Genomic DNA, 27,695 nt, shown 5'->3' with positions numbered 1-27,695 from the left:
AATACCCTTGCCCACTTGTTTTTTTTTTTTTTTGCAATGTCATGTATAGATTAGTTTTTTGTCAATGAAATGAGTTTTTGAAAGGATTATATTCTTTGTAAAATATTTTAGTAAGAATTGTTCTATCTATTATGGTGGTAGGAGATCATTATCATGGTTTTTTTTTTCTCCAGATATAATGTGTTCTCTTTCCAATCATAGTAGGTTTTAATTGTTACTTTTATCCTTTAATTATCTACTATGGTTGATTAATTATAAGTGTGTTTGATTTTCTTTTTAACTATGGTACACTTTTTTAATTAGAAGTTTTGTCTTTTTAGTTAACATGGTTAGTCTAATTATTGGTTTTAAACCTTTTTTTACTATAATGGTGTGATTTAAATTGAGTTTTATTCTTTTCGTACTTTTGCATATTTTGTTAAGCTGAATGGTTGAAAAAAAAAAAAAAGGCATTACATGGGAAATCCCACGTTAGAAGTTGCGGGTGGTAGCTGTCAGAAGGATAATTTTTTTAATATTCTTGATGATCTGCAAGCATAATATGGGTGTGTATTCACATATGATTGTAACAGAAGACAATGATTCTGCAATATTCCAAAGTCCATAAGAACTTAATGTATGAAATCTCAAAATAATAGTTTAGTTAAAAATGAAAGATTATCTCAAACATCCACAAGAACAAGAACCAGTGCTGATGTACGCCTTCACTTCACTCTCTGATCTCTGAGAATTCAAAAAAAAATCTGATGACCTTCGTCCACTCACCAACTTGGTGAACTCATTTGCAAATGGAACTTGAAAAGCTATACGCTATTTGACAAAGAACATGTCTTGATGCAGCAAGCTTTCATTCTTCTCTGTTGGAAGAAGACAAATTAATTTTCTTAAGAGAAAGAGAACAAACCTTGCAATGAAAGAAAAAAACACTGGATTTTGCCAATTCTATCAATACTTCACTAAAGTTCACATCCAGTCGACAGTTTATCAAGAGTTTTTTCCCATTCTTTCTCGGCATCATCTCATCCAAAGAAGACACATTCATGAATGCATTTATTTTCCTGATCGGTTTAACTGATTTTATTAATTTTATCAATTGATTTTGTTAATTGTAACCCCTTGCAAAGATGAAGATCAACTACATTTTGTAATGTTTGCTTTATGTCAAACAAACCGAAATCCATGTACGATAAGGATGCGTGAAAAGTAAATCAAGCCAAGCATAAAACAGAGTGCTTCTGCTTCAATTGGTTCCATCTCCACAAATTTCAATCTTCACTTTAGTACCATAAGAGTCACATACATATTTCTTATTTCTAGGAGTAATAGTTGGAGAGAAATTCTTTCTTTTTCATCCTTTTAAAAAAGAAAAAAAAAAGGATGATATCTCAAAATTTTATTGATAAACATTCACTTATAGTTGAGGAATACCATAGTTATACAGTCAACAAAAATAAATACATCAAAATTTTAGAGATCAATGCCAGTTAAAAACAATGAAGCCTATTATTTACCGAAATAAAAAATACACAATAAAAATGTCAACCAAACAAATGAAAAAAATAAAAAGAGACAATAGAATACATAACATTTTAATTAAAGAAACAAATAACCACACAAAAAAGGAGAGACTCCAGCATTCTAATTGTAGTCTCACAACTCCCATAGTATTAGAAGCTTAGAGTTGCATTCTATTTCTTTAATCGCTTCTGCCAATCATGTCTGCTGTCTGAAAAATAGAGGACATTACCCATGTGGTACCAAGTTATTAAACCGGTGAATTAAGCTGCTCACATGTTTTGAAATTCTAAAAGCCGATAAGGTGACATAGGTTTTAGGACAAGACAACACAAGAAATGAGAATGCTTCCTCACCAAAATTCTTCTCTGATGTAGTTCACTCCACAATTCTAATCCATTGATTCATGTATCTGAGAAATTTCCTTCATTCAGCTTCTTGAAATCTGCGCTCGAGAAAATACATGACCCAGTAAATTTTAAGCTTCAATTATAAGGAACCTTTTCTTTTAATCTAAAGATTAAACCAAAAATCCCTTTTTTTTTTTTGCTGCATTTAGTATCATACATTCTGCATGGGGGAAAAAGCGTGAGGTGTTAAAATAAATAAAAAAAAAAAAAAATCATAGGGTAAGGAGCAAATGAACAACATTACATGCAAAGGAATGAACCTTTAATTTCATGAATGGCAGTCCCATCAAAGCATTGCTCCATCGGGGGGAATGTACATAGCATCCTTACTCTTGAGTACGAGAGATGCCTTTTTAGCAGGGAATGAGAAGACGATGTCAAATAAACCTCAGGAAAACGAGAATTATTAATTATGAATGACATGAATATTATACATATATGGGAGTAAAGTGGATGAAGTACCTTTTAGAAGGGCATGAGAGTCAGTGTTCTGCATCTTAGTTTTGTTTTCATTTGATAATGAGTACATGAGGAATGTGAGCAATTTTAGGCCAATCTGGTCCTGTCTCCTTTTCACACCTCTTTTGAAGTATCGGACAATATTAAATTGATAAATGAGAAAGGGACGGAGGCAAACCATCCTTTGGCATGACTTGGAAACTCATGCTAGGACAGTTTACAAAAGATAAGGAAGTAAGAGAATAGAGGTGAAGAAGACCCCTATAATTTATTCTTCTCAAATTGGGACAATCTCTGAGTGAAAGAGAGTGGAGATTGGAGGGCAGCAAACCCTTCTCAGGGAAGGACTCTCCATCTTCAAGGTCACCAGTAATTACAAGTTCTTTCAAAGATAATAACTCATGCAAACCCCAATCCCTGCGAGATCCAGTGAGTTTGGGACAAAAAGAGATTAGAAGGCGTTGTAGGTTGGAAAGCATGCCTCCTCGAGGAAGTGATTCCTACTGTGCACAGTCATTTAATGTCAGGTCATGAAGAGGTTGAAGCACATCTGTGGAGCTCCATGTGGGCATGTCTTTTACTGCAATCTTCTGACAACCTGATAAGTAGAGATCTTCCATGCAAGAGGACTTGGGAAGTGTAGTCTCTAGTTTTCCACACCCTATAATAACTAGTCTTCTTAAAGAAGGAAGGTGTGGAAGTAGAGACTTTGTTAGTCTAGGACAATTGAGGATATGAAGCTCTTGAAGGCATGGGAAACTTTCATCTTCCTGACAAATATTCCACAATTCCCATTTTCCCATGTCATCAAATCTTAAATATGAAAGGCAACGAAATGGAGCATTGGAAGAGCCATTCCCATAAAACTCTCTGCCTATCATTCTTATTCCTTTCAATCCTTCAATCCTAAGTTTTTGGAGGGAAGGTAATTGCCCAAGTGGTGGTAAGTATACACAGTTGGTGCAAAATGAAAAAGATAAAGACATTAAATTTGGTAAAATATGTGAATCACCAAGCCAATTTGGAAATTTAGTGCCTCGATATCGTTCAACAATGAGCTCTTTTACACTGTGATTTGGCACAAGCACTTCCAATATGTTCTCTTCATGTTGTGCATCTACATGACGATGATTAAACTTATAACCATCCTGCCAATGCCATTGCAAATTAAGTTTATCCAACAGCTTTTCTTTCAAATTGGCCCCTCTCAATTCTGTAAGATCATTTATGAGCTGCATGTTTGAGATGGTTAGTGTACCTCTTAAGTGGTTTAAGGCACCTAGTTCTTTCAAACTTGATCCTCCTTTCTTTGCCACAACAAATTTGTTCATTGTCTGGAGATGATTTAACTTTCCCATGTATTTTGGCATCTTTTGTATGCGACAACCATCCAAGTCAAGATGACGTAAGTCAATAAGCTTGTGAAAATTGGATGGCAACTTAGTCAAATGATGACAATTTCTCAATTTCAATGTCTGTAAATTAATCAACAAGCACATTGAAAATGGAAAGCTTTGAATTGAAGTCCCAGAAAGATCAAGATAATGCAAATACTTTAAATTGCTAATATCAACTGAAAATTCTACGAAAGTTTGATATCCCCTCAAAGATAACTGCCGTATGTACTTGAGATGAGAAAGTTTGGATATTATATTATCATTTATGCAAAAGCTATAGAAAAAAGCTTCATCCCATTGGATGAAACTACGTAATTGGTTGCATTTGAAAACTTTCTCAAAAAATTCAAGATTTTTATTTTCTTTTCCTATATAAGAAAAGTAGCGAGCCTTTGTTGAAATTTCTTGTGGCCGATGAACATCAAGCTGCACACAAAACTTTCCCATCACAGACTTTGCTAAATCATTCATAAGGTCATGCATTAGGAAGCAATTGCCATTCTTTTTGATGGTTCAAAAAAAAGACCTAGACACTAGGTCATTGAAAATTTCATTGCCCACTTATTCAAAGCTCTTATTGGTTTGAGTGGAATGTAATAAACTTTCAGCCATCCATAATTGAATAAGAGCATCCTTCTCTATTGAGTAATCTTTGGGAAAGATAGCACAAAATGCAAAGCAACGTTTAAGATGAGAAGGTAAATAGTGGTAGCTCAACCTTAAAGATGGGATAATATTGCTCTCATCCTCTGATAAAGACCAAATATGACTCTTCAAAATTGTATTCCAATATTGAGGAGTTAGTTTTGTACCTAGCAAACTTCCCAATGTTTTTATGGCCAAAGGCAACCCTCCACACCTATTAACAATCCTTCTACCAATTACTTCAAGTTCCGGATCATCACATTGGTAGCTAAACGCATTGTTTGCAAATAACTTCCAAGGATATTCATCTTGTAAGGGCTCCAAAATATGAATATCTAGATTGCATGACTTTTGCCACCTCTTCTTCACGTGTCGTTGTGAGAATCTTACTTCCTGGAGCTCCGTAGTTGAAAGGAGTTCGAAAGGCCTCCCAAATCGCACGATTCCGATTCCATACGTCATCAAGAACCAAGAAAAATTTCTTACCCTTCAACTTTTCCTGTAGTTTACGTTGATTTGGGTCTAAATCATGCGATCTCCCAAGTTGAATTGAACAATCAAGTTCTTTAAGAATTGCTTTTGTAGCTTGAACAGGATCAAACTCTTCCGAAAGACATACCCAAGCTCTGTATTGAAATCGTTTTGTCATCCTTTTATCTTCGTAAACAAGCCGCGCCAGAGTCGTCTTGCCCATTCCACCCATACTTTTGATGGCAATCACATCCACTGGGTATTGATTCTGACCCTTGGTAGGGGATAATAAAATCTTGATTATTTTCTCTTTGTCAGCATCTCGACCAAAGACATGAGCTTCATCTATCAAAGAAGATTCTGGCATTCTCTTGAAAACTTTCCTCTTCACTCCCACTTGAGTGAGTGCCCCAGGGCCTTCCTTCAAGCCCAGCTCCTCCCTCTGCTTTGCTAAGCACTCTAGGTAATCAACAAGTTTCTGGATCCTTGGTTCGATTTGTTTGTCAAATGAATTCGCAATGGAAGTGAAGTAGTTGCGTAGTTTACCTGTGGTGGGATGAAGTTCAAGTTGCAGCTTTTTTTGAGAGGCCTCAGTTGCAATCTCAAGCAGCAAGTCCTCAGCCTGAAAGACTGAATGTTTGAGCTCATCAAGCCAGCGCTTCACATAAGGGTCACTGTATTGCCTCTCCTCAGCATCTTCCATGACTTTGTTGAGACTGTTAAGGGTCATCTCCAGTTTTTTCAGCAAAAAGCAATCCTGCATCTTTTTGACATGGAGGAAGAAGTCAAGAATCTCACCAGAATTCAATCTCTTAATAATTGCCTCAATGGCAGCGGAGAGAAGTGCTCCAGCCACCAACGCTAACTGATCAGTCATTGCTTTTTCTGTAAAACTTAGCAGAAGGTATTGATGATCGGCAACGGAGGAAGAAAACTGGAGAAAGAAAGATGGAAGAAGATAGTGAGGTTTGGTAATATACTTCAATAATATTATCAGTCGAAATGGTGATCTGCGCGTCGAAGTCAATACTAATTTCAAATAATATTAGGATTATTATAACAGGCAGTGTATCTGTTGTTTAAAGTAATTATAGCTAATCATGCTAACGTAAGTGGATCGTGAATCTAGTATCAATATTCAATAGTCAATCATATATTTACGAGTGATTTGCTTGTGGAATATATGAAGATGACGAAACCACAATATATATAAAAGAGAGGTTTGGATTATTCAAACTTGCTCATGGCTTGCGTTGCGTTGGCTTGCTTCTCTGACTCTCTATCCTTAATATTTTTTTTACTCTTTCCTTGTGCTTGTCTGTTCTTATTTGCTTAATTAGCTATGCTTCTTCGCACGTCCATATCGGTGAGATGATTGAGCAAGTTGTGGGAGAGGATGAACAAGCAGTAGTGTCATTGATTTTTGTAATTATTTATTTATTTCATTTGTTACTACTTTGTTTTATTTTCTTGTTATATTAGTTATTTTATATACTTTTAGTGAAATAATTTTTTAATTTTTATTTACTTTTTACGGCCAAAAATTATTTATTTTTATGGCTTTTTTAGTGAAATCATTTTATAACATTGTTTTTACTTTTAATATTGTTTTTAATTTTAAATTTACATATATTTATATTTTTATCCATTAAATAAAATACATATTATAAAATTCATGACTATTTTTAGTGATTAAACATCCGTATGTTGTTTAAATTTATTTACCCAAATATTATTCAATTTTGATAAACTGACTTTTTTGGGGAAAAAAAACATCTGAACATAAATCTCTTCATAATAACTAGTTCTTATCTAAATTTCAGTTTGCCAACTCTAATTTATAAAAACTTTAGTTTTACAAAAGCTAATTTAAACATGGACAAAGTCTTACTTTTGTCTTGCTACAAAAATTATAAAAAATAATAATTTATAAGTTCTTATAATTCACCTTAATATTTAATCAGATTTTTATAATTTATTTTATTTATATTGAATCCTTATGCTTTGATTTATCATAAACATCCATCATTACAGATAAAAGTTGTTATAGCATTATTAATATTAATAGTTGGATGCAGATTGACAGTGCATTATGTGGATGATACAGCGGCGGATCATACCGTATTTTAAAATTAAGGTGATGTTTGATTGAGAAAATTAAGTTATAACAGATATTTGTTTATCTTCTCCCAAGGACATTCTTTTTTTTTCTCCAAATTATTCCATGTTTATTATAAGTACTAAAGTTTTTTTTTTTTTATGTTATTGGAAGCATGGAAAACTTTAAAAGTTAAAACACATTAATTAACTCGAAAAAATTAGAGTAAAATACAGTGACATTTATTTATTTTGCTTAAATTATAAAGACCTCCCTTCTATTTTTCCAAACCTACACTTTAATCCAATTATTAATACTATTAGGAATATTTCATTAAATATTCTAAAATACTTAATTTTTTATTTATAATTATGTTGAAAATTTTAAAATTATTATTTTACCCTTATAATCCAATTTGTCTTCTCTCTCTCTCTCTCTCTCCCCCAATTTTGAAAACTTTAAATAAGTATATCGATATTTAAGTAAATTATTTAAAATTTTGTGTTAAAATTAAAAAATAAATATAAAATTTAGTGAGTAATTTATTATGTTAAGTGTTTATTTCATTAATTTTTTAACTACTTGTTTGAAATATTATTTTGGCTAATTTATATATTTAAAGTTTAGAAAATTTTACTAAATAATTACATTTATATAAATAAAAAATTTTAAATATAAATAAAAAAAAGTAAAAAAATATATATGCATTAATTTTTTTGGTAATTTGAATGATTTTTAAACAACATTTATATTTGAAAAAACAGTATTTTGATCTAACATATGTAGTTTAACAATTAACTAACAATTAAGTAATGGAAATGAAATCTTAAAACTAGACGGAATGTTTATGTTTTATAACTAAATATAATATGGTAGTCTCATGCAGGTTTCTAAAATAGAAAGGAAGTATTTGTAATTAATATAAAACAGAAGAAAAATTAGAATATTTTACTAAAAAAATTAATTACTTTTTAACTTTATTCTATGAAATTTATAATTTTAATAATATACTTTCTTTCGCTGACATTTAATAAAAGGTGAAAAAAATTATCATAAAAATTGAATCACGAGGCTTATAAATTGGGGGGGGGGGGATCTTTATCTCTATGCTTTATAATTAGATTGTAGACACTCATGAAAATAAATAAGTAGGGAAGGCACCTCATAAAAAAAAAAAAAAAAGTAGTGTAGATATGCCTTTACTCACAGGTCTTGAATTTAGAAGATCGGATTTCCAGGAAAGTTCCTTGTTGAACACCAAGTGGGACACACTCCCATTTGACTAAGTAGAGATAATGAAAGCAATCACTCACAAGTTTCTATAATAATTAGATTAAACCGATTTGTCTTATGATTTTCAAAATATAAACAAAGAGTACCCATCTGCTTATGCATGATATTTTACTTTTCAACAAATCAAGTATAAGCATAAGATATGAGATTAGAAAGCAGATCAAGTAGTATCCAGGAACAAATTCCAGAGTCTAATAAAGAGATATGAATTGCGGGCAGCCAAAATACAAGATCACGATTTGTACAATCTTATTTATCATTAAGTGCAAGTTCTTTAAATAACTTCCACAACTCCTCACCATGAAAATATGAATATCAGTTGAGCTCATGACTTCTGCCATCTTTGTATTACGTGTTGTTATGAGAATCTGAGGGATCCATGGTTGAGAATCCTACTGTATGTCAAACAACACTGAAATTCATGTATAATAAGGGCACATGAAAGTTTAACCAAGCCAACCACAAAAGAGAGTGCCTCCATATACCAATTGATTCCATCTCCACAGGTCCAATTTTCACATCAGAACCTTTCATACTTTTACATTGAAATACCCTCCATTGAACTCAAATAAATCTGCAATAGAGTACTAGACCTTCAGCACCAAGATGCTGCACTGGTGAAGATGAAGTGATGCTTACAGTGAAATATGATATAAACATGTGACCAAAATGCAATATTACTTCTTTTTTTGGCCCATCTTTTGGATCGTCTGCAAGTAACATAATCTGATACTAGCTAGCTAAAAATTTAATAGCAGTGCAAAGCATCCAAGAACAGCTATTCACATTATAGGTAACCAAATTTTTTTAAATGAGAACTGAAATATATTGATCACATGATGTCAAATACAGCCAACATGAAACAGAAAAACATCAAGAGGGAGACCATCTTTCCTCATTCACCACCTCTTGTAGGAAAGGTGGAGATTGATCAAAGATTACAAAAGGGGGAGCCATCATATGACCCTGTTCAGCTACCCAATGAGCATCCCAATTAGATTCTCTGTACAAAAAATAAAGAAAAAAAAGTCCAATCTAAATGCAGGAGACCAGTAGTATACTGCATAATGACAATGTAAGGATGATGGGGTAGATATTCACTTGTGAGAATGTTGATCGCTTTAGCACAATCAGAGAAAACTTAATCCTCTACCAGTGCCAAGTATTTCAAACATAGCAGGCGGATATTGAGGCAATTTACTGTAAAAGCCAAAAATCCAAGAGCCATTACCATCTCTAGACATGCCTCCACAAGTACTCAAGTCATTAGGCAGAATAGATCCATCCACTTTCAACTTAACAAAATCATTTGGCATCATAGTATTCACTAGTGTCTGTATAGACCTTTGTATTTTCTGAACAAAGATTTATGAGTAATGCAAATCCATACAAGCTTTTACAAATGCAGTTGTCCGAATCAACATAGCCAACATTTCCATCCTGATCAAAGAGTTTTTTTTACACCTCATGGTCCGTAATTCCCAGCAAGTATAAGCAAATAGGATGTTCCATTGTACCTTCTTAGTGCTGTTGTTACCTGCTTCATTTTTTATGTTCCATTTCCCACGTTTCCTGGTAACTCTGTTCAATGATGTGGTGCAACATGCTGAGTCCAAAGCGCAGAAGCTAGCCGACAATCACTAAGCACGTGCATAGTCGTCTTAATATTATCACAACCAAACAGGCAGCCACCATCCATTGAGATCCCAAGTCTGTTTCTAAGATCTTTTGCATGTAGCATGTCCTTTGCTGTTAGCCATAAGAAAGTTTTGATCTCTTCTGAGATGTTGAACCTCCAAATATGTTTCCATAAGATATCTCCCTTCCCTCTACCACCTGTAAAAATAAAATTATATGCAACTTTAACAGTAAAGGAACCATCAGTGGATGGTTTCTACATAAACATATCCTCACCACTCATCTGAAGGTAATCAATTTTTTCCAAAAAAAAAAAAAAAATCACACACACACACACACACACTCTCTCTACATATGTACGTTTTATCAGATAATGAAAAAGTATAGAGAATCATGAAACAAACATGCGTATGTGAAGTAGAGAAAGTGCCTCTACAGCCCTAAAGATCAGTGTAGACATGCCTTTATTCTCAGGTCTTGAATTAAAAAAATATGATCTCCTTGCACTCCCCAACTTGGGGTGTTCGTCCTCAAAATTAGTGCGCTGATATGACTAAGAAGATAAATAAGCTCTAGGGAAATGGACTGTAAGACTGTTAAAGACCAAGTTAGACATATTCTCATCTCATCTGAATAACAAGTTGAGATAATTTATTTTATTGCGTGATTTGTTTCAAACATGTAAGCACTAAAGGATTTTAATTTGGTCGCCACTAGCAAGGAACATGTGATCTGATATTGACTACAACATTTAGAGGGCACAGCTGATGGCGTGAGAAGAGCAACAAAATAGGGTACACCTGGATAGGCCCTTTTGTCATAAAAAAGCAATTACTTCCTTTCAATAACTCAACCTGTCATTTATGTGTTTTCAATCAAATTTTCCTCTGTATTTCTTAATTATTTAAAAACTTGAAAAAACCTAAATCAACAGACTTATTTTTGCTTTCAAAAAAGTAAATTAAAAGGTACCATATGCATATATATGATATTGCCTCTCAGCCATTGTCCCTGCAGCGATGGGTACACTTCACAAGAGCATTTGAAAATTTTGTGGTTTTGAGAAATTGAATCTGCTTTGAACAGGAAAACCTTACTCTTCTTCTATCTTCATTGTTTCTGTCAGTGTCAATGTTATCTGTTTGAGATTGGAAAGCATAGCAAGCATCCCAAAGCCAAATTGCTGTCATATGATCTGCAAAGAAAATACAAAGCATAAGATATGGGATTAAAAGCAGAGCAAGTATCCAGAGTAATAAAAAGAAATGAGTTTTAGGCTGCAAATAGAAGCCCTAATTGAAGTCTTTATAAAGAAGTTCGCCTTCACTCAATTCTAAGATCAGCACAAAAAAAGTAGCAAATTGGTGAACAAAAAGTGACGCTGAAAATCTAAGTAGAGATACCAAGTTTTATATTATGATTTGCTCTGGACAAGTACATTCATTTCTTTATGATGAAAATACCAGTAAAGGTAGGATCAAGTGAACCTTCACTAAACATGGAATGCATCAACTGACTATCAACAAAGGATAGGTTGGCTAGAATGTATATTGTGCAGAATGATCTTAGTGCCTTGTGCAATGATAATCCTGAAACGAGAGAAAATCTCTTCTCTCAGTGCAAGTTTTTAGCTGATGTAATGGGTCGATTTTGATGTAGGCACTTGTTGCTTTGTGACATGGCAACATGTTCTTGAGGTCACGCTACAAATCTAGTGCTATTTTCAAGTTAAGAGTGGCTACATTTTGTGCAGCAATATATGTGATTTGGTAAGTCAGGAATAATATTATCTTCAAGCATGAAATCCCTATTGTGATAGGTTATTTTATAGGGTGATTAATGTCCTTAAAGTTAGATGGAAACATTTGTTAACCGATAGGAATAGATATACAAATGCAATAGGGACCAGATTTAATATTTTTTGAGCCTTCAAGGGGTATGCCCCTTTAGTTTGATGTAAGCAGATTTTGAACTGAATATAAGTCTATTTCACTTTTGCCAAAAAAAAAAAAAAGGAATGCATTTGACGATGATTGCATGCTATAAGTTAGTAAAAGTAACCAACCTTTATAGTATAAACAATCTCATAATTGCTCCACCATGTGGAATGTTGCACTCTTGCTCCATATTCACATGTCAAAAATGCCTGTTATCAGAAAGAAAGGAAGTAATGTCGGATAAAGCAAAGGAAATTACTGAACACACACATATGGGAGTACTATAGAGTAGAGAAGGTACCTTCTAGAACCACCAGAGTCAGCATCTGCATCTTAACTCCGTCTTCCCAAGATATGCACATGAGGGATATGGGCAATTTTAGGCCAATCTTGTCCTATTTCCCTTTGGCACCGCTGCTTGAGCAATGTACAATTGTAGCCAATTTGTAAATGAGAAAGGGTTGCAGGTAAACCATCGTCTGGCAAGCCTTCAAAACTCATGCCAGGGCAGTAATCAAAATATAAGGAAGTGAGGAAACGGAGATGGAGAAGACCCTTGTAGTTTATTCTTTTTAAATTGTAGCACTGCTTAAATGAAAGAGAGTGAAGATTGGGCGGCAACAATCCTTCCTCAGGGAAGGATTCCACATCTTCAAACTTATCACTAATTTCAAGTTCTTCCAAAGAGAGGATCTCATGCAAACACCAATCCTTGCGAGACACAATGAGTTTAGGGCAAAGAGAGACAGAAAGGCGTTGTAGGCTGGAAAGCATACCTCCAGGAGGAATTGATTCCATCTCTGGACAATCACATAGTATCAGGTCATGAAGATGTGGAAGCACATCTGTAGAGCTCCATGTGGGGGAGTCTTTCATTGAAATCTTCTTACAACTTTGTAAACGCAGCATTTCCAACGCAGTGGCCTTAGGAAGTGTAGTCTTCAAACTTATGCACTTCATAATGTCTAACCTTTTTAGAGAAGGAAGGTGTTGAGGTAGAGACTTTGTCAATCTAGGACAGTCCCATATATAAAGCTCCTGAAGGCATGAGAAACTGCCATCTTCATGACATATATTCCATTCCTCCCATTCTCGCATCCATGAAAATTTTAAATATGAAAGGCAATGAAACGGAGGAACTGAGGAGCCATTCCCATAAAAGTCTTGATCTATCACCCTTATTCCATGAAATCCTTGAATCTCAAGTTTCTGGAGCGAAGGTAGCTGACCAAGTGGTGGTAGGTTGAGACAGTAGCTGCAACTTGACAAAGATAAAGACACTAGACTGGGCAAATGCAAACCATCAAACCAATTCGGAAATACAGTGCCCGAAAATCTTGTAACTGTGAGCTTTTTTATGTTACTATTTGGCTCGAGCGCTTCCAATACACACTCTTGGCGTTGTGACTCTTCATGACTTTGAACTGATCCCCAAATCAAATTTAACTCATCCATATGCTTTTCCTTCAACTTTGCATCTTTGATATTTGTAGGATCATCAATGCTTTTCATATTTGAGATAGTTAATGTACCCCCTAAATGATATAAGGCTCCCAATTCCTTTAAATCGGATCCTCCATTGTTTCCAACAACAAACCAATTCATTGTTTGGAGATGCTTTAACTTTCCCATATGTTTTGGCATCATCTTTATGCCACTATTTTCCAAATCAAGATGACGCAATTTGGTGAGAGTGTGAAAATTGGATGGCAACGTAGTCAGGTTAACACAACCTTTTAATTTCAATGTTTGCAGATTAACCATTAAGCACAGGGAATTTGGCAAATTTTCAATAGCACTGTCTGAAAGATCCAAATAATGCAAGTGTTTTAAATTGCTAATATCAGCTGTCAGTCTTTTGAAATTTTGATTTCCTCTTAATGATAATACCCGCATATACTTGAAACAAGTGAGCCTGGATATCATATCATTTTTTATGTCACAATTGACGGGGTCATTGTCCAACCGAATGAAACTGCGTAATTGGTGGCACAAGAAAACATCCTCAAAGATTTCAAGTTTTTCATTTTTGGTGGCCAAGTATGAAAAGTAACGAGCCTTTTTTGAAATGTCTTGTGCCTGATCAACCTCCAGCCGCACGCAAAACTCCCCCACCACAGACATTGCTAAATCATTCAAAAGATCATGCATGATGAAGTAATCACCCTGTGGCTCAAAAAATGACCGAGACTCTAGATCATTGAAAACTTCATCACCCACTTTTTCTATGCTCTTACTTTTCTGGGTGGAATGTAGTAAACCTTCTGCCATCCATAATTGAATCAACACATCCTTCTTTAGCAAGTGTTCTTTAGGAAAGAGAGAACAAAAGGCAAAACAACGCTTAAGATTTGAAGGTAAGCAGTGGTAGCTCAACCTTAAAGAAGGGATTATATTGCTATCATCTTCCGGTAAATGCCAAATATCACTTTCCAAAATACTAACCCAGTCCTGAGATGACGGTTTTGTGTGTAACAAACTTCCCAATGTTTTTATTGCTAAAGGCAATCCTCCACATTTTTTAACAATATCTCTACCAATTGATAAAAGATTTGGATCAGCATGTTGGTGTTGTTCCTTAAAAGCATACTTTACAAATAACTTCCAACAATCTTCATCTTCTAATGGCTTCAAAAGGTGCATATAGCTAGAGCGCATGACTTCTGCCACCTTTTTATTACGGGTTGTTATAAGAATCTTACTTCCTGGAGCTCCATAATTGAAAGGTGTTTGGAAGACCTCCCAAATTGTGCGATTCTGATTCCATACATCATCAAGAACCAAGAAAAATTTTTTATCCTTCAATTTCTTCTTCATTTGAAGTTGATTTAAGTTCAAATCATCCGATATTTTAATTCGACAATCAAGTGCTTCAAGAATCACTTTTGTAGCTTGACCAACATCAAATTCTTCCGAAATAAACACCCAAGCTCTATGTTGAAATTCTTCCTTGATCCTTTTGTCTTCGAAAATAAGCCGAGCAAGTGTTGTCTTACCCATCCCACCCATACTTACGATGGCAACCACATCCACAGGTAACTGATTCTCACCCTTGTTGTTGGATGATAAAATCTCTATAATTTTCTCTTTATCAGTGTCTCGACCAAAGATATTAGCTTCATCTATCAAACATGTTGCGGGCAATCTTTTGAACAGCTTCCTATTCCCTTCCACCTGAGTGAGGGCATAGGAGCCTTCCTTCAATCCCAGTCGATCCCCTTTGTTAGCTAAGAATTCCAGGTAGTCAACAAGTTCTTTGATCCTTCTTTCAATTTGTTTATCAAATGGACTAGCAATGCGAGTGACGAAGTTGCGAAGTTTACCTGTAGCGGGATGAAGTTGAAGTTGCAGCTTCTGCCGAGACGCCTCAGCAGCAATATCATCCAGCAAGTCCTCGGCCTGAAACACGACATCTTTAAGCTCATCCAGCCACTGCTTCACATAATGGTCTCTGTATTGCCTTTCCTCAGCATCTTCAATAACTTTGTTGATGCAATTAAGGGTCATGTCCAGCTTTTTCAGCAAGGTGCCATCCTTAAGCTTTCCAGCTCGGAAGTAATCAATGATGTCACCAGAAGCCAATCTTTCAAATGCTACCTGAAGGGAAGAAGAGAGGAACGCACCAGCCACAAGTTCTGCCATGGTTTTGGCAGCACATGTAACAGAAGAAAAGTGCAGATAGATGGAAGAAGGAAGTGAGGATCTTTGATGCTTCAATTTGTGGGGGAAAGAAAGATGGATGATAAGGTTCACTTCGTCTGCTTGTGGTGTACAGTACCTCAAATTATTGGCCTAGCATTTTCGTCGTTAACGTAATTTTTTTTTGGTCCGAAAAAAAAAAAGTCAACGTAATTTTTTTAGCTAAATATTAAATACTCACGAGCAATTGTCAGATAATCAAATTATCTTCTATTACATCATATTAATAATAATAATAATTAATATCTATTATTTAATGTTAGAATAAAAAAAATATTACCTTTTAATTATTCTAATATAAAAAATAAAAAAAAGGATCTTGAATAACTCACCCACAGTACTTTGCATTACATTTACAGATAGCAAAGCAATATAGGGAATTGATTCACGGCTTACAGCTGTCCTGGGCAGGGAATAGCAGGAAACAAAGACGATTACTACCGCATGCTTTGAAACAGGATAGTGGATGGAGAATTTGGATTGTAGCGTTTTATTAAAGGAGGCTTTCAGTTAAGGACCAAATAAGCGACTTAATTTTATGTGAGTTTAAAAATATTTTAAAATTGTAATTTAATCTAAAAAAAAGGTTAAAAAATTTTTATAGTGAAGGGATTAAAATGTCCTTCAATTGTTATATAGAATTACTAAATGTTAATTTTTTTACTTCACTTATTAACTTACAAACATAAGTAGCAAAATTACATGAGTTGATATGTCAATAATTATATAAGAGTTGACATTAATTTTTTAATCATAAATAAAAATATTAATTGTTAATTTTTTAATATTAGTCATAAATTATTGGTAGATCTTATAATTTATTAACATTAATTATAAATTACTGAAGAGTCTTGTAATTTAAAATTGATATTTATAAATTAGCAAGTAAAATTAATAAATTAATAATTAATGTTATTGATTGTCTAACAAAGGGATGTAATTTACAAGTAATATTGATAAATTAACAAATGTGGTAAACAAATAACAACTAATGATTTTGTATAATATATGAAGGGTATTTTGATCTTTTCACTGTCAAAATTTTTTTGACTTTTCTCTTCTAAATTAAACTAAAATTTTAAAATATTTTTGAACCTACCTGAAATTAACTCTCTTTCTTAGTACTTAACTGAAATTCTCCATTTTATTAATTTTAACCCACATGACTCTTGTCTTGTAACTAGGGATGCTTATTTAGATCAAAATTTAAGAAGAATAATAGTAGTCCCCAAAATATTGAATCAATAACAGTTAAATCACCAACAATTTTCTTAAAAAATAAGTTTAAAATAATGATTCAGTTAATTATAAATATAAGAGTTTCAATTGTAAATAAATATTTAAATATTAAGTATAACTCTTAGATTGCAATAAAAAATTTTATTTGTAACTATTTGAATTGATGATTATATTTCATTTTTAAAATTTTTTTATCAAGAATCTAATTGTCATTAATTTAATTTATTGAGATCTAACTGTCATTTTTTTAAAAATTTAAATATACTCTCGGGATGGTGGATCTAATTTATAATGTTTCAATAATTCAATCAAAAGCTTTTTTATATTAACATTAAAATTATAACGCCTCATATCCTCCATTTGAAATCCTAAATGAGAGGGCTGACGGGTGTATATGAAAGGTAGCATAACATTCCAATTTTAATTGTAAAAGTTAATTAGAGTTAATAAAAAAATTATAGAAAATTTAAGGATGATTATTAAGCTTAACTTAGGATGTTATTTTAAACTAAGATTTTTTTAAAAAATAGAATTATATATATATAAATTATTTTTCCATTTGAGAGATTATTTGAATATTATTGAAAATATGTTTAAGCAAAATTATATAAGTAGAGCTTTATTTGGGACTATAATTTAATTTGGATTAATGAGCAAAATAGACCCTGCAGTATTGCGCAAAAGTATCCTAGACTTTAAACTCTTAAAATATACAAAATAAACCTTAAACTTTTAAATTCATAGCAAAATAAATCCTGACCGTTAATTTTTTTTCACGTTGTTACTGTTTATTTGTTAATTAGTGCCACATATCCTAAATTATTACATGAGTAGTGTCCCAAACCCTGAACTTTAAAATTTTGAGCAAATTACCTCTAACATTTATGTATAGAATGTTGATTATTATGTAGACTAAATTAATTTCAACATGACCCGCCGCAATGAACACATTATTGATCGTAGCGAACGACCCATAATTTTATGAAATGACATTTTTTGCCCCTTTTCTTGTAATTTTTTTAAATGATTGGTATTTCATACTTTCATATACTCTATAATTCTAATTTATTTTTATTTTAAATAATATTTATTTATTTAATGGTGAAAACTTACGATCTTATTTAAAAAGAGGTTTGAGTATTAGAGAATTATAAAGTATATGAAAGCATAAAATACTAATCGTTTGAAAAACATTGCAAACAAGGGGACAAAAAATATTATTTTACAAAATTATGAGTCGTTCACCACGACAAACGGGTTCATTGTAACGGGCCACACTAAGGCTAATTTGATTTACATAATAGTCAATATTCTATATATAAACATTGGAGATAATTTGCTCAAAATTTTAAAGTTCAGGGTCTAGGATGCTACTCATGTAATAGTTTAGGGTCTATGGTGCTAATTAATAATTGAATAATAACAATGTTAAAAAAATTAACGATCAGGGTTCATTTTGCTATAAATTTAAAAGTTTAAAGTTTATTTTATATATTTTAAGAGTTCAAGATCTAAAATGCTTTTTATGATCCATTTTGCTCATTAACCTATTTAATTTTAAGCCAATGTCAAATAATAATAGAAGAGGAAATAAGTGAAAGATATATATTAAAAGAAAACACATACACTACGCATATATAATTACTAAAACATGGAAAGAAAAAAGAAGAACTAGGAAAAGTACATGGGCCCACACCTCCTATTTTATATTCACTCACCTACTCTCTCAATTCTTATATATAAAAGTCTTTTAAAAAATTTTTATTCCTAAATAAAAGCGATTATTAGCATATTTTTTAATGAATGGATTATTATACCTTTATTAAATTGAAAAAAATAAGTATTCTCATTAATTTACTTCGAAAAAGTGATTCATTTTATTTACAATAATTAAGGATAAAATTAACATGTTACTATGCTTTTAATTAGATAATTAATTTTTATTGGTTTGCGTGATCTGATTAAAAGTATATTATATGTAGGGATAGAGGAAGTATATCACAAGTGGGTTCTATAAGCATGAAAATAAATGATATTTAGTCAAAATTGATAGGGAAGTACTGGATGATCCATTTTCATAGTAAAAACCACCAAGTGCTTCTTAAAAAATAGTTCATAACTAAATTTAAACCTTTATTTGTTGAGGTGGAGTGTCACGTGTAAAAATTTGTGGACCCTATATGAAAAGTTAACATCCGCTAAATAAAAATTAACGAAAGTCCCTGGATACTTTGTCTTTTAAAGTTGAGAATTTATTTCACACCATTTTATAATATAGACTACTCAGTGCCTCTGAAAAAATAATTGACAGTCAAATTTGCACTTCTATCCTTAATTTTTATTGGTTCATTTTTTTATTATAGATGAGGATCTTGGATCCAAGATTTTAATCTAGTTTGCTAGCCGAAATTCTTTTACAAGAAGGCACTGGCTGAATGTTTTTATCTTTGATGGTTGCAGCTGATATTCACTCTTTCTTCAGCAAATCTAAGATGATCCACGTAATTCTTTTTCGAGTCAACCTTTTGCGAGCTTACACGTGTTTACTTTTAAGTTCAGCATGATGTTTGTTTATTTTTTTCCTTTTTTTTACTTGTTTTTTTTTTTGGGGGTTAAAAAATGTAATCATTGGTTATTTGAAAATGTACGTTACATGTTAACTCTACGACTAAAGATCTTCATCCAAATTGTAAAAAATGGAAAAACAAATATTTGAAAAGAAAGAAAGACATGGAATGCAAGATATTTTTGTTTGCTGGATTTTGAATACAACAAAAGGGTCTATTTAGAAACTTTCTTTGCAATTCTCCGTTTCCTGAGGGGTTTTCTGCTGTTAATGGAAATTTATTTTCATTAAACTCGAATACTGGATTTTATTAATTTAACAAAACAAAGTTACTTGGTCTTATTGGAGGAGCTCATTGATTATTGATTAGTTTGTTCAATTAAAAATAATCATAATAATAAATTGTTGGTACTTAATGCACTCTGTTTTTGAGAATCAAGTCAGAACACAGGTGCTGTTATAATAATTTCTCGCTTCTGCACCCATGTCAAAGGTTGAATGTGTCATTTTTATAAATATTGATATGTTCTATAAAATCATTTTTCTATGATATATTATTTTGATTATGTATAAGTATCCTCTTATTAAAGACAATACATAATCAGACATTAAATGTGAGCATTTCTCACAATAAATATTCAAACATTGGGTCATTAAGTTGTGAGGGATTAGTTTTTTTTTTTTTTTGGCTAAATCCAATCTCGATAATTTCCATGATATATTATATGTTACGAAGAATGGTTAGAAGGATCATTCTTGAATATTGTTGATGGTCTGCTAGCACGATCCTGAAATTTTGTATTCGTTAAAGTTCACATTTGTCTATTAATATTTTATACACAATATGTCTACATATATATATATATATATATATTCACGCGTTTCAATAATTCAACGATTTTATAAGGAAGAACTAGAATAAAAAAATTGAATTAAATTGTTTTAAAAAAATCAAGAAATGCGGATGAAAGATCTTTTGATGAATTGACTAAACTTATCAAACATATTATCACTTTCAATAGTTCAGTATTCTTTTTCCCTGAATTGAAATGCTCAAAAATCAACGTCCAATCCTACCAGTAGTTCACTAAACTTTACATCACTCAACAGGTTCAAGAGTTGTTTCCATTCTTGTCCTGCATCATCTCTTCTAAAGATGACACATTCATGTGCATTATTTTTCTCATCAGATTAACTGATTTAACTGATTTCGTTAACTCTTACCCCTTGCAAAGATGAAATCAACTGTATTTAGTAATGTTTGCTTATATATCGAACAAAATTGAAGTCCATTTGTGGTAAGGTCCCATGAAAGTTAAATCAAGCCAAGCATAAAAGAAAGTGCTTCTACTTCAGTGCCACAGGAGTCACATATAAACATTTCTGGCAGCAATGGTTGGATGATACAGAGAAGTTCTTTCTTTTTTTTTTTCCTTTCTTTTTTCTTTTTTTAAAGAAAAAGAGGAGGGCACCTACAAATTTTATTAACAAACCCTCACTTATGGTGAAGGAATACCATGGCTACATAATCAATAAAAATAACTACATCAGAGTCAAAGAAATCAATACCAGTTAAAAACTACAAAGCCTATTACTTTTTAGAAAAAATACATAAAAAAAGATGTCAATGAAATGTACGAAGAAGGAGAAAGAGAATATATGAAAGATAAATTAAAATACAAATAAGCACAAACAAAGAGAGAGAGAGACTCGCTACTACAAAAAATGCAAATATGAGCACCCATTTCAAAGCATTTTCGTGAAAAGGGCTTCAAAATATATCCAAGAAAACATTTAATAGAGCTTATTAAAATATATTTTTTAGAATATTAACCTATAGCGCTTAATTAAAAAAACACTCCTATACTTTAACATTCTACAACTATTATCTATAAATGGGGTTGTAATTGTGAAGCCTGTCTTCAATAACAGTTTCTCCAATTCACCCAAGTAGTCTCACAACTCCCATAGTATTATTAGAAGCTTGGAATTGCATTCTATTTCCTTAATTGCTTCTGCCAATCATATCTGTTACCTGAAGTTTCCTTCACTAAATTTTTACATATGCACTGAAAAATATATCAAGGCATAACCCACTGTCCCATTTTAGTAACTCTAGTGAATTAAGTTGCTCACATGTTTTGAAATTTTAATGAGTAATAAGGTGAGAGATTTTAGGCGAAGACATGATATAAAAGGAGTATGCTTCCTCACCTAATTTATTCTGTGATTTATTTCACCCTACACTTGTAATTCATCCATCCATCCATCCATTCATTCATCTGAGAAATTTCCTTCTTTGAGCCTTTGATCTATTTTCAGGGGAAAAATTGATCGGACTTTTTGTTAGAAAATGGGGAAGTTCAGAGAATTTCTAAGCATATAGGATTAATACAGAGGAAATACGACCTTTTCAAGCATGACAATCAGTGTTCATATGCTGCTCTAAGAAACTGCAGATTGGAGCTTCAGGAATATTGCTGTACCAAAAACACAAAACATTAGAAGATCTTAATAATTTTGCAATAATTTGGACGAATGATAATAGCTAAAAAAGCAAAAACAAAATTCAGCCTTTACTTTTTACCCGCAACAATGAAATAGCCTGAATATATCTATTTAGCTCAGGTCATAAAATAATACAGTAAAAAAATTATTTATATATCTATTTGTACGTAGACTTAATTACTAATCAAAGTATAACACGTTATTTTTCTTTTAAAGTTCACCAATTCTTTTGATAGAAATTTAGAAAATGTAGAAGAACAACTACCCCTCTATGCTTATGTATACAAAATTTAGATAATATAAAAAAAAGTCAAAATTAAAAGTATGAATATGGGAAGACAACAAATTCAAAGTTCAAACTAGAAGCAATTGCCATTATGAATGCCCAAGTGTTGAACAAGTGATAATAAAGTTGATTGTCGGATATGTTAAAAAAAAAATTAAGTATTGAAGGATATCTATTTTGGTAGGAAAAACTTACTCCCTCCTTTAAAAATAATGACATTTTTAACTGAGTCTCATCTTTAATAAAGTAATTACTTATCTTAAAGCTAACATCATTTTTTTTCATATGTACCTTTATTTAATATAGTGTTTCACTTCAAAATAAATGTAAATTAATTTATTTATTAAGGGTATTTTTAGAAAAAGTATAATGATTAGACCTTAAAATATTAAAAATATTTTATATTTTTGAACATGTGTAACCCTTCAAAAATTATCTTATATTTTTTAATGAAGGGAGTATATACTTACCCTTATATATTTAAAGTACTTGTTTTTATTAAATCTAAGACATTGTAGGTACTTTATATCTCATTTATTTTATAACAAACTTTTGTTATTAATATTAATAATACATTAAAATTCATTTATTTTGATTTTGTTGTATACATTGAGTATATAAGATTAAGTACCTAAATCTTGTCCTATTTTCATTTTGGTCACCACATTAGTAAGGGATATATGGTCTGATTTTTTTGGCCAATATGAAAGCTGAATCTAATGATGTAAACAAAGCAAGAGAATATAAATTGTTATTCATATCTGTAAATTGATTAACATAAATCACTACAGATTTAATCATGTGACAACATCTAAGAAATGTCTCAGCAAAATACGAGTACTTTGTATCGTTATACTTCAATGAGGACAAAAACACGCAGAAGGTATTTTAAAAATTATAAAATATTTAGACATGACTTTTTTAAGAAATGGAAAGACAGAAAGTACAAGGAATTGCTAATTATTAAGCATGTGGCATTAATACAGAGGAAGAAGTGCGTACCTTTTCCAACATAAGCAGTGTTAATAATTGAAACTTGAGATTGTAGCTTTAGGATAACGTCTACCCAAAGAAGAATCCACGGGATATGTTGAGTGAGCATGCAATAATATAACTTAATTTGATGAATAATAATAATAACTGAAGAACAAAAACAAAATTATCAATTATTAAAATCATTAATATTGTATACATATGTGGGAGTAATTAAAGTGGATGAATTAAGCACCTTTGCGCAGAATGAGAGTCAAGCTCTGCGTATGGTGACATGAGGGATAACAGCAATTTTTGGCCAATCTGGTCCTGTCTCTTCCTGTCTCTTTTTTGACACTTCTCCTCGAGCAATGGACAATTATCAATAGGTAAATGAGAAAGGGATGGAGGGAAGTTGCTGTCTTCAAAACTCATGTTCGGACAGTCTCAAAAAGATAAGGAAGTGAGAGAATTGAGGCGGAGAAGAGCCCTGTAGTTTAATCTTCTCGAGTTGCCACAACCTGAGAATGAAAGAGACTCGACGTTGGATGGCAGCAAGCCCTCCTCAGGGAAGGACTGATCTCCATCTTCAAACTCACCATCACTAAATGAAATTTCTTTCAACTTATAATCAGACACATGCAAACACCAAGACGCAAAGTGTATGAAGCATGCAAGACGTGGTAGGGTGCAAAGCATGCCTGCTCGCCGTATTACTTCCCTCCATGTGGCCACATCTTTTACTACAATCTTCCTACACCCCTTTAACCATATACCTTCCATGCAAGAGGACTTGGGAAGTGTTGTCTCCAAATTATCACACCCAAGTATGCATAACTTTTTTAAACATGGAAGGTGTGGAGGTAGAGACTTTGTCAGTCTTGGACAACCCCATATACAAAGCTCTTGAAGGCATGGGAAACTCTTATCTTCTTCACAAATCTTCCATTCCTTCCAGTCCATCATATCATGAAATGTTAAATGTGAAAGGCAACGAAATGGGTTGTTAGAGGATCCATTTTTCCCATAAAACTCTTCGCTTATCACCTTTATTCCATCAAATCTATAAATCTCAAGTTTCTCCAGGGAAGATAGTTGCCCAAGTGGCGGTAAGTTCACACAGTTGGTACAATTCGACAGAGATAAAGAAACTAAATTGGGTAAAAAGTGTGAACCACCCGGCCAGTTTGGAAATTTGGTACCTCTGTAACCTTCAATAACGAACTCTTTTAAAGTATTATTTGGTTCAAACCCTTCTAATACGTGTTCTTGATATTCTACTACTTCAAGACTGTAATCATACTGTCTATAATTCAAAATTAATTTATCCAAATGCTTTTCTTTCAAATTGGCCTCTCTCAAACTTGTGGGTTCATTAATGGTCTCCATATTAGAGATGGTTAGAGAACCCATTAAATGGTTCAAGGCACCTAGTTCTTTCAAACCAGACCCTCCTTTCTTTGCCGAGAAAAAATGATTTACTGTCTGGAGACGATTCAACTTTCCCATATTCTTGGGCATCTTTTTTATGTCATAACAACTATCCAAATCAAGATGACGCAAGTTGATGAGCTTGTAGAAATGTGATGGGAACCCAGTCAAGTGACAACCTCTTAATTTCAATGTTTGTAAATTAACCAACAAGCACATTGATTTTGGCAATTTTTCAATTGACGTCTCAAAAAGATCTGGATAATGCAAGTGTTTCAAATTGCTAATATCATCCCCCAACTTTTTGAAAGTTTGACACCCCTCCAAAGATAACTCCCGTATGTACTTGAGATGAGAAAGTCTATATATTATGTCATACTTGGAGATGGAATTTTCATGCAATAGGATAAAACTACGTAATTGGTGGCATTTGAAAACTTTCTCAAAATTTCATTTGCTTTGCCTATACATGAAAAGTAGCGAGCCTCAGTTGAAATTTCTTGTGCCCGATCAATCTCTAGTTGCACACTAAACTTCCCCATCACAGACTTCGCTAGATCATTCAAAAGATCATGCATCATGAAGCAATTGCCATTCTTTTTTGATAACCTAGATTCTAGGTCATTGAAAATTTCATTGCCAACTTCTTCAAAGCTTTTACTTGTGTGAGGGGAATGTAACAAACCTTCAGCCATCCATAGTTGAATAAGAACATCCTTTTCTATCAAGTGATCTTTCGGAAAGAGGAACAAAATGCAAAGCAACGCTTGAGATTAGAAGGTAAATAATGGTAGCTCAACCTTAAAGATGGGATTATATTACTCTCATCCTCTGATAAGGACCAAATATCACTCTTCAAAATTGCATCCCAATATTGAGGAGCTAGTTTTGTGCCCAACAAGCTTCCCAATGTTTTTATGGCCAAAGGCGATCCTCCACGCTTGTTAATGATTCTTCTACCAATTGATTCAAGTCCTGGATCAACATATTGGTCACTAAATGCATGTTTTGCAAATAACTTCCAAGGATATTCATTTTGCAATGGCTCCAAAAAATGAATATCTGTGCACCGCATGACTTTCGCCACCCCTTGTTCACGTGCTGTTATGAGAAATTTACTTCCTGGAGCTCCATAGTTGAAAGGAGTTCGAAAGGCCTCCCAAATGGCATGATTCTTGTTCCATACATCATCAAGAACCACAAAAAATTTCTTATCCTTTAACATTTCCTGTAGTTTACGTTGATGTGGATCTAAATCATCTGATTTTTCAAGTTCAATTGAACAATCAAGTACTTTAAGAATCGCTTTTGTTGCGTGAACAAGATCAAACTCTTTAGAAATACACGCCCAAGCTCTGTAGTGAAATCCATCTATCATCCTTTTGTCTTCATAAACAAGCCGCGCCAGAGTGATCTTACCCATTCCACCCATACTTGCAATGGCAATCACGTCCATTGGGGATTGAGTCTTGCCCTTGTTGCGCGACAGTAAAACCTTGACTAGTTTCTCTTTATCAGCATCTCTACCAAATATATCAGCTTCATTTATCAAAGACGATTCTGGCAATCTCTGGCAAACTCTCCTATTCGCTCCCCCTTGAGTGAGTGCGCTAGAGCCAACCTTCAACCCTAGGTCATCCCTCTGTTTTGCTAAGAGTTCTAGGTAGTCGACAAGTTTCCGGATCCTTTGTTCGATATCTTTTTCAAAGGATTTCACATTGGAAGTTAAGCGGTTGCGTAGTTTACCTGTGTGGGGGTGAAGTTCAAGTTTCAGTTGCCGTCGAGAGGCCTTTGTTGCAATCTCAAGCAACAGGTCCTCAGCCTGGAACACAACGCCTCTGAGCTCATCAAGCCAGTTCTTCACATTAGGGTCTGCGTATTGCCTCTCCTCAGCATCTTCCATGACTTTGTTGAGACTGTTAAAGGTCGTCTTTAGTTTTTTCAGCGGGAAGTTATCCTGGAGATTTCTGACACGGAGAAAGTCAAGAATATCACCAGAAGCCAATCTATTGAGAACCGCCTCGATGGCAGCGGTGAGAAGTGCTCCGGAAACCAACTCAGCCATGGCTTAACTACGTAAAACTTAGCACAAGCAAGTATTGAGCAGCAACGGAGGATGAAAACCGGGAAGAGATGGATGAAGAAAGTGAGATTCGTTGGTTTAAGGGTCGCTTCTTTGTTGATTGGTTGTTGGGAATTACTGATCCGAAATTGAAATCAGAGATAATGTTTGTGCGATGCATATTGATTTTCTTTTCCACAAAGACTTTTCATAATTCCGTGCTGCTACCTGCCAGCTACTATATTCTTGTTTTCACATTCTCATTCTCATATGGACGAGGATGGATAATTTTGATTCTAGCATATTATTACTTTTAACCCAAGTGAAGTGACTCCTGTGATTAGTGTTTTTTTTTTTTTTTTGAAGTGCCCATTCGAGTTACTACAGTTGGAGTCACGCATGTTTAATAATTTCTCTAATTTGTTAGATAGGGTTAATTTTCTGTGGGCCAGCTCATGTTTTATCTTGAACAAGGAAATATTTTGATATATTTTATCTTGTAATAAAATATACGCGCATGGGTGCCTATATATCTGGGTTATATAAATGAAAAATGCGGATCCAATTAATAATGTCTCTATATTTAATTAATAAAAGCTTTTCATTAACATGATATGATATGAGACATATTCAGACCAAAATACTGATTGAGTTTATCTTATTCTAACCCTTTTCTAAATCTAATAATTTCACAAGTATTAATTTTTTTTTTTTGTTGGCCTATATTGTTATTCACTCTTGTCTTTTTAACATGACCCGCCCTATTAAAATTGTAATATGGAAAAATGGAAGAAAAAGGTTGAAGCAGGGATGCTGCTATTCTGCTAGATGCTTTTGCTCTCCTAGATGTAGCCTGTAGGGGATTTGCATCTCCCTAATGAATGCATCTCCTAGATGCTACTATTCTGCTAAGTTGGAAAGCATACCTCCTTGGGGAAGAGATTCCATTCCTGGACAGCAAGATAAAGACAAGAAATGAAGAGGTGGAAACACATCTGAGGAGCTCCATATGGGCATGTCTTTTATTGTAATGTTCTTACAATTATTTAAATATAGCCTTTTCATGGAA

The 27,695-nt window shown here is 33.1% G+C and overlaps 4 protein-coding genes across 7 annotated transcripts; all 4 read right to left on the bottom strand.

Moving 5' to 3' along the window:
- Positions 1–689: 689 nt before the first annotated feature.
- On the bottom strand, positions 690–6,096 carry LOC129315396 (putative disease resistance RPP13-like protein 1). Of its 4 annotated transcripts, XM_054959051.1 has the most exons (5): positions 5,444–6,096; positions 2,388–5,356; positions 2,186–2,274; positions 1,872–1,960; positions 1,445–1,726 (listed from the first exon to the last, which is right to left on the bottom strand). In XM_054959051.1, the coding sequence occupies exons 1-2, from the start codon at positions 5,772–5,774 to the stop codon at positions 4,731–4,733; spliced, it is 957 nt and encodes a 318-aa protein (XP_054815026.1). In that variant the 5' UTR covers positions 5,775–6,096; the 3' UTR covers positions 1,445–1,726; positions 1,872–1,960; positions 2,186–2,274; positions 2,388–4,730. The 4 variants fall into 4 exon arrangements, with proteins under 4 accessions (XP_054815024.1, XP_054815026.1, XP_054815025.1 ...); XM_054959049.1 differs by lacking the exons at positions 1,445–1,726; positions 5,444–6,096 and adding an exon at positions 690–857 and having other exon boundaries at positions 2,388–4,720; XM_054959050.1 differs by lacking the exon at positions 5,444–6,096 and having other exon boundaries at positions 2,170–2,274; positions 2,388–4,720.
- Positions 6,097–9,073: 2,977 nt separating this feature from the next.
- LOC129315551 (putative disease resistance RPP13-like protein 1) lies at positions 9,074–15,605 on the bottom strand. Its single transcript, XM_054959341.1, has 4 exons — positions 12,165–15,605; positions 11,992–12,072; positions 10,899–11,121; positions 9,074–10,124 (listed from the first exon to the last, which is right to left on the bottom strand). Exon 1 carries the CDS (start codon positions 15,503–15,505, stop codon positions 12,197–12,199), a length of 3,309 nt encoding a protein of 1,102 aa, XP_054815316.1. The 5' UTR covers positions 15,506–15,605; the 3' UTR covers positions 9,074–10,124; positions 10,899–11,121; positions 11,992–12,072; positions 12,165–12,196.
- Positions 15,606–23,580: 7,975 nt separating this feature from the next.
- Positions 23,581–25,259, bottom strand: LOC129316656 (putative disease resistance protein At3g14460). Its single transcript, XM_054961058.1, has 2 exons — positions 24,944–25,259; positions 23,581–24,821 (listed from the first exon to the last, which is right to left on the bottom strand). Exons 1-2 carry the CDS (start codon positions 25,257–25,259, stop codon positions 23,581–23,583), a joined length of 1,557 nt encoding a protein of 518 aa, XP_054817033.1.
- A 29-nt stretch (positions 25,260–25,288) lies between these two features.
- LOC129316655 (putative disease resistance RPP13-like protein 1) lies at positions 25,289–26,629 on the bottom strand. The gene has a single exon (XM_054961057.1). The coding sequence runs from the start codon at positions 26,627–26,629 to the stop codon at positions 25,289–25,291; it is 1,341 nt and encodes a 446-aa protein (XP_054817032.1).
- Between the last annotated feature and the right edge of the window lie 1,066 nt (positions 26,630–27,695).

Source organism: Prosopis cineraria, unplaced genomic scaffold, assembly GCF_029017545.1.
Source record: "Prosopis cineraria cultivar Desert tree isolate PC_DT_omini unplaced genomic scaffold, ASM2901754v1 PC7, whole genome shotgun sequence".
Classification (NCBI taxonomy): Eukaryota; Viridiplantae; Streptophyta; class Magnoliopsida; order Fabales; family Fabaceae; genus Prosopis; species Prosopis cineraria.
Note: the sequence above shows the minus strand (reverse complement) of the source record. Positions and strands in the feature narration are given on the sequence as shown.

Coding starts and splice junctions, on each gene's coding strand:
- LOC129315396 (XM_054959049.1), bottom strand. CDS start 4,264: ATGCATGACCTTATGAATGATTTAGCAAAGTCTGTGATGGGAAAGTTT.
- LOC129315551 (XM_054959341.1), bottom strand. CDS start 15,505: ATGGCAGAACTTGTGGCTGGTGCGTTCCTCTCTTCTTCCCTTCAGGTA.
- LOC129316656 (XM_054961058.1), bottom strand. CDS start 25,259: ATGGCTGAAGGTTTGTTACATTCCCCTCACACAAGTAAAAGCTTTGAA. Junction 24,822..24,943: donor CATGAAAATTCCATCTCCAA/GTATGACATAAT, acceptor TGCATTATCCAG/ATCTTTTTGAGACGTCAATT.
- LOC129316655 (XM_054961057.1), bottom strand. CDS start 26,629: ATGGCTGAGTTGGTTTCCGGAGCACTTCTCACCGCTGCCATCGAGGCG.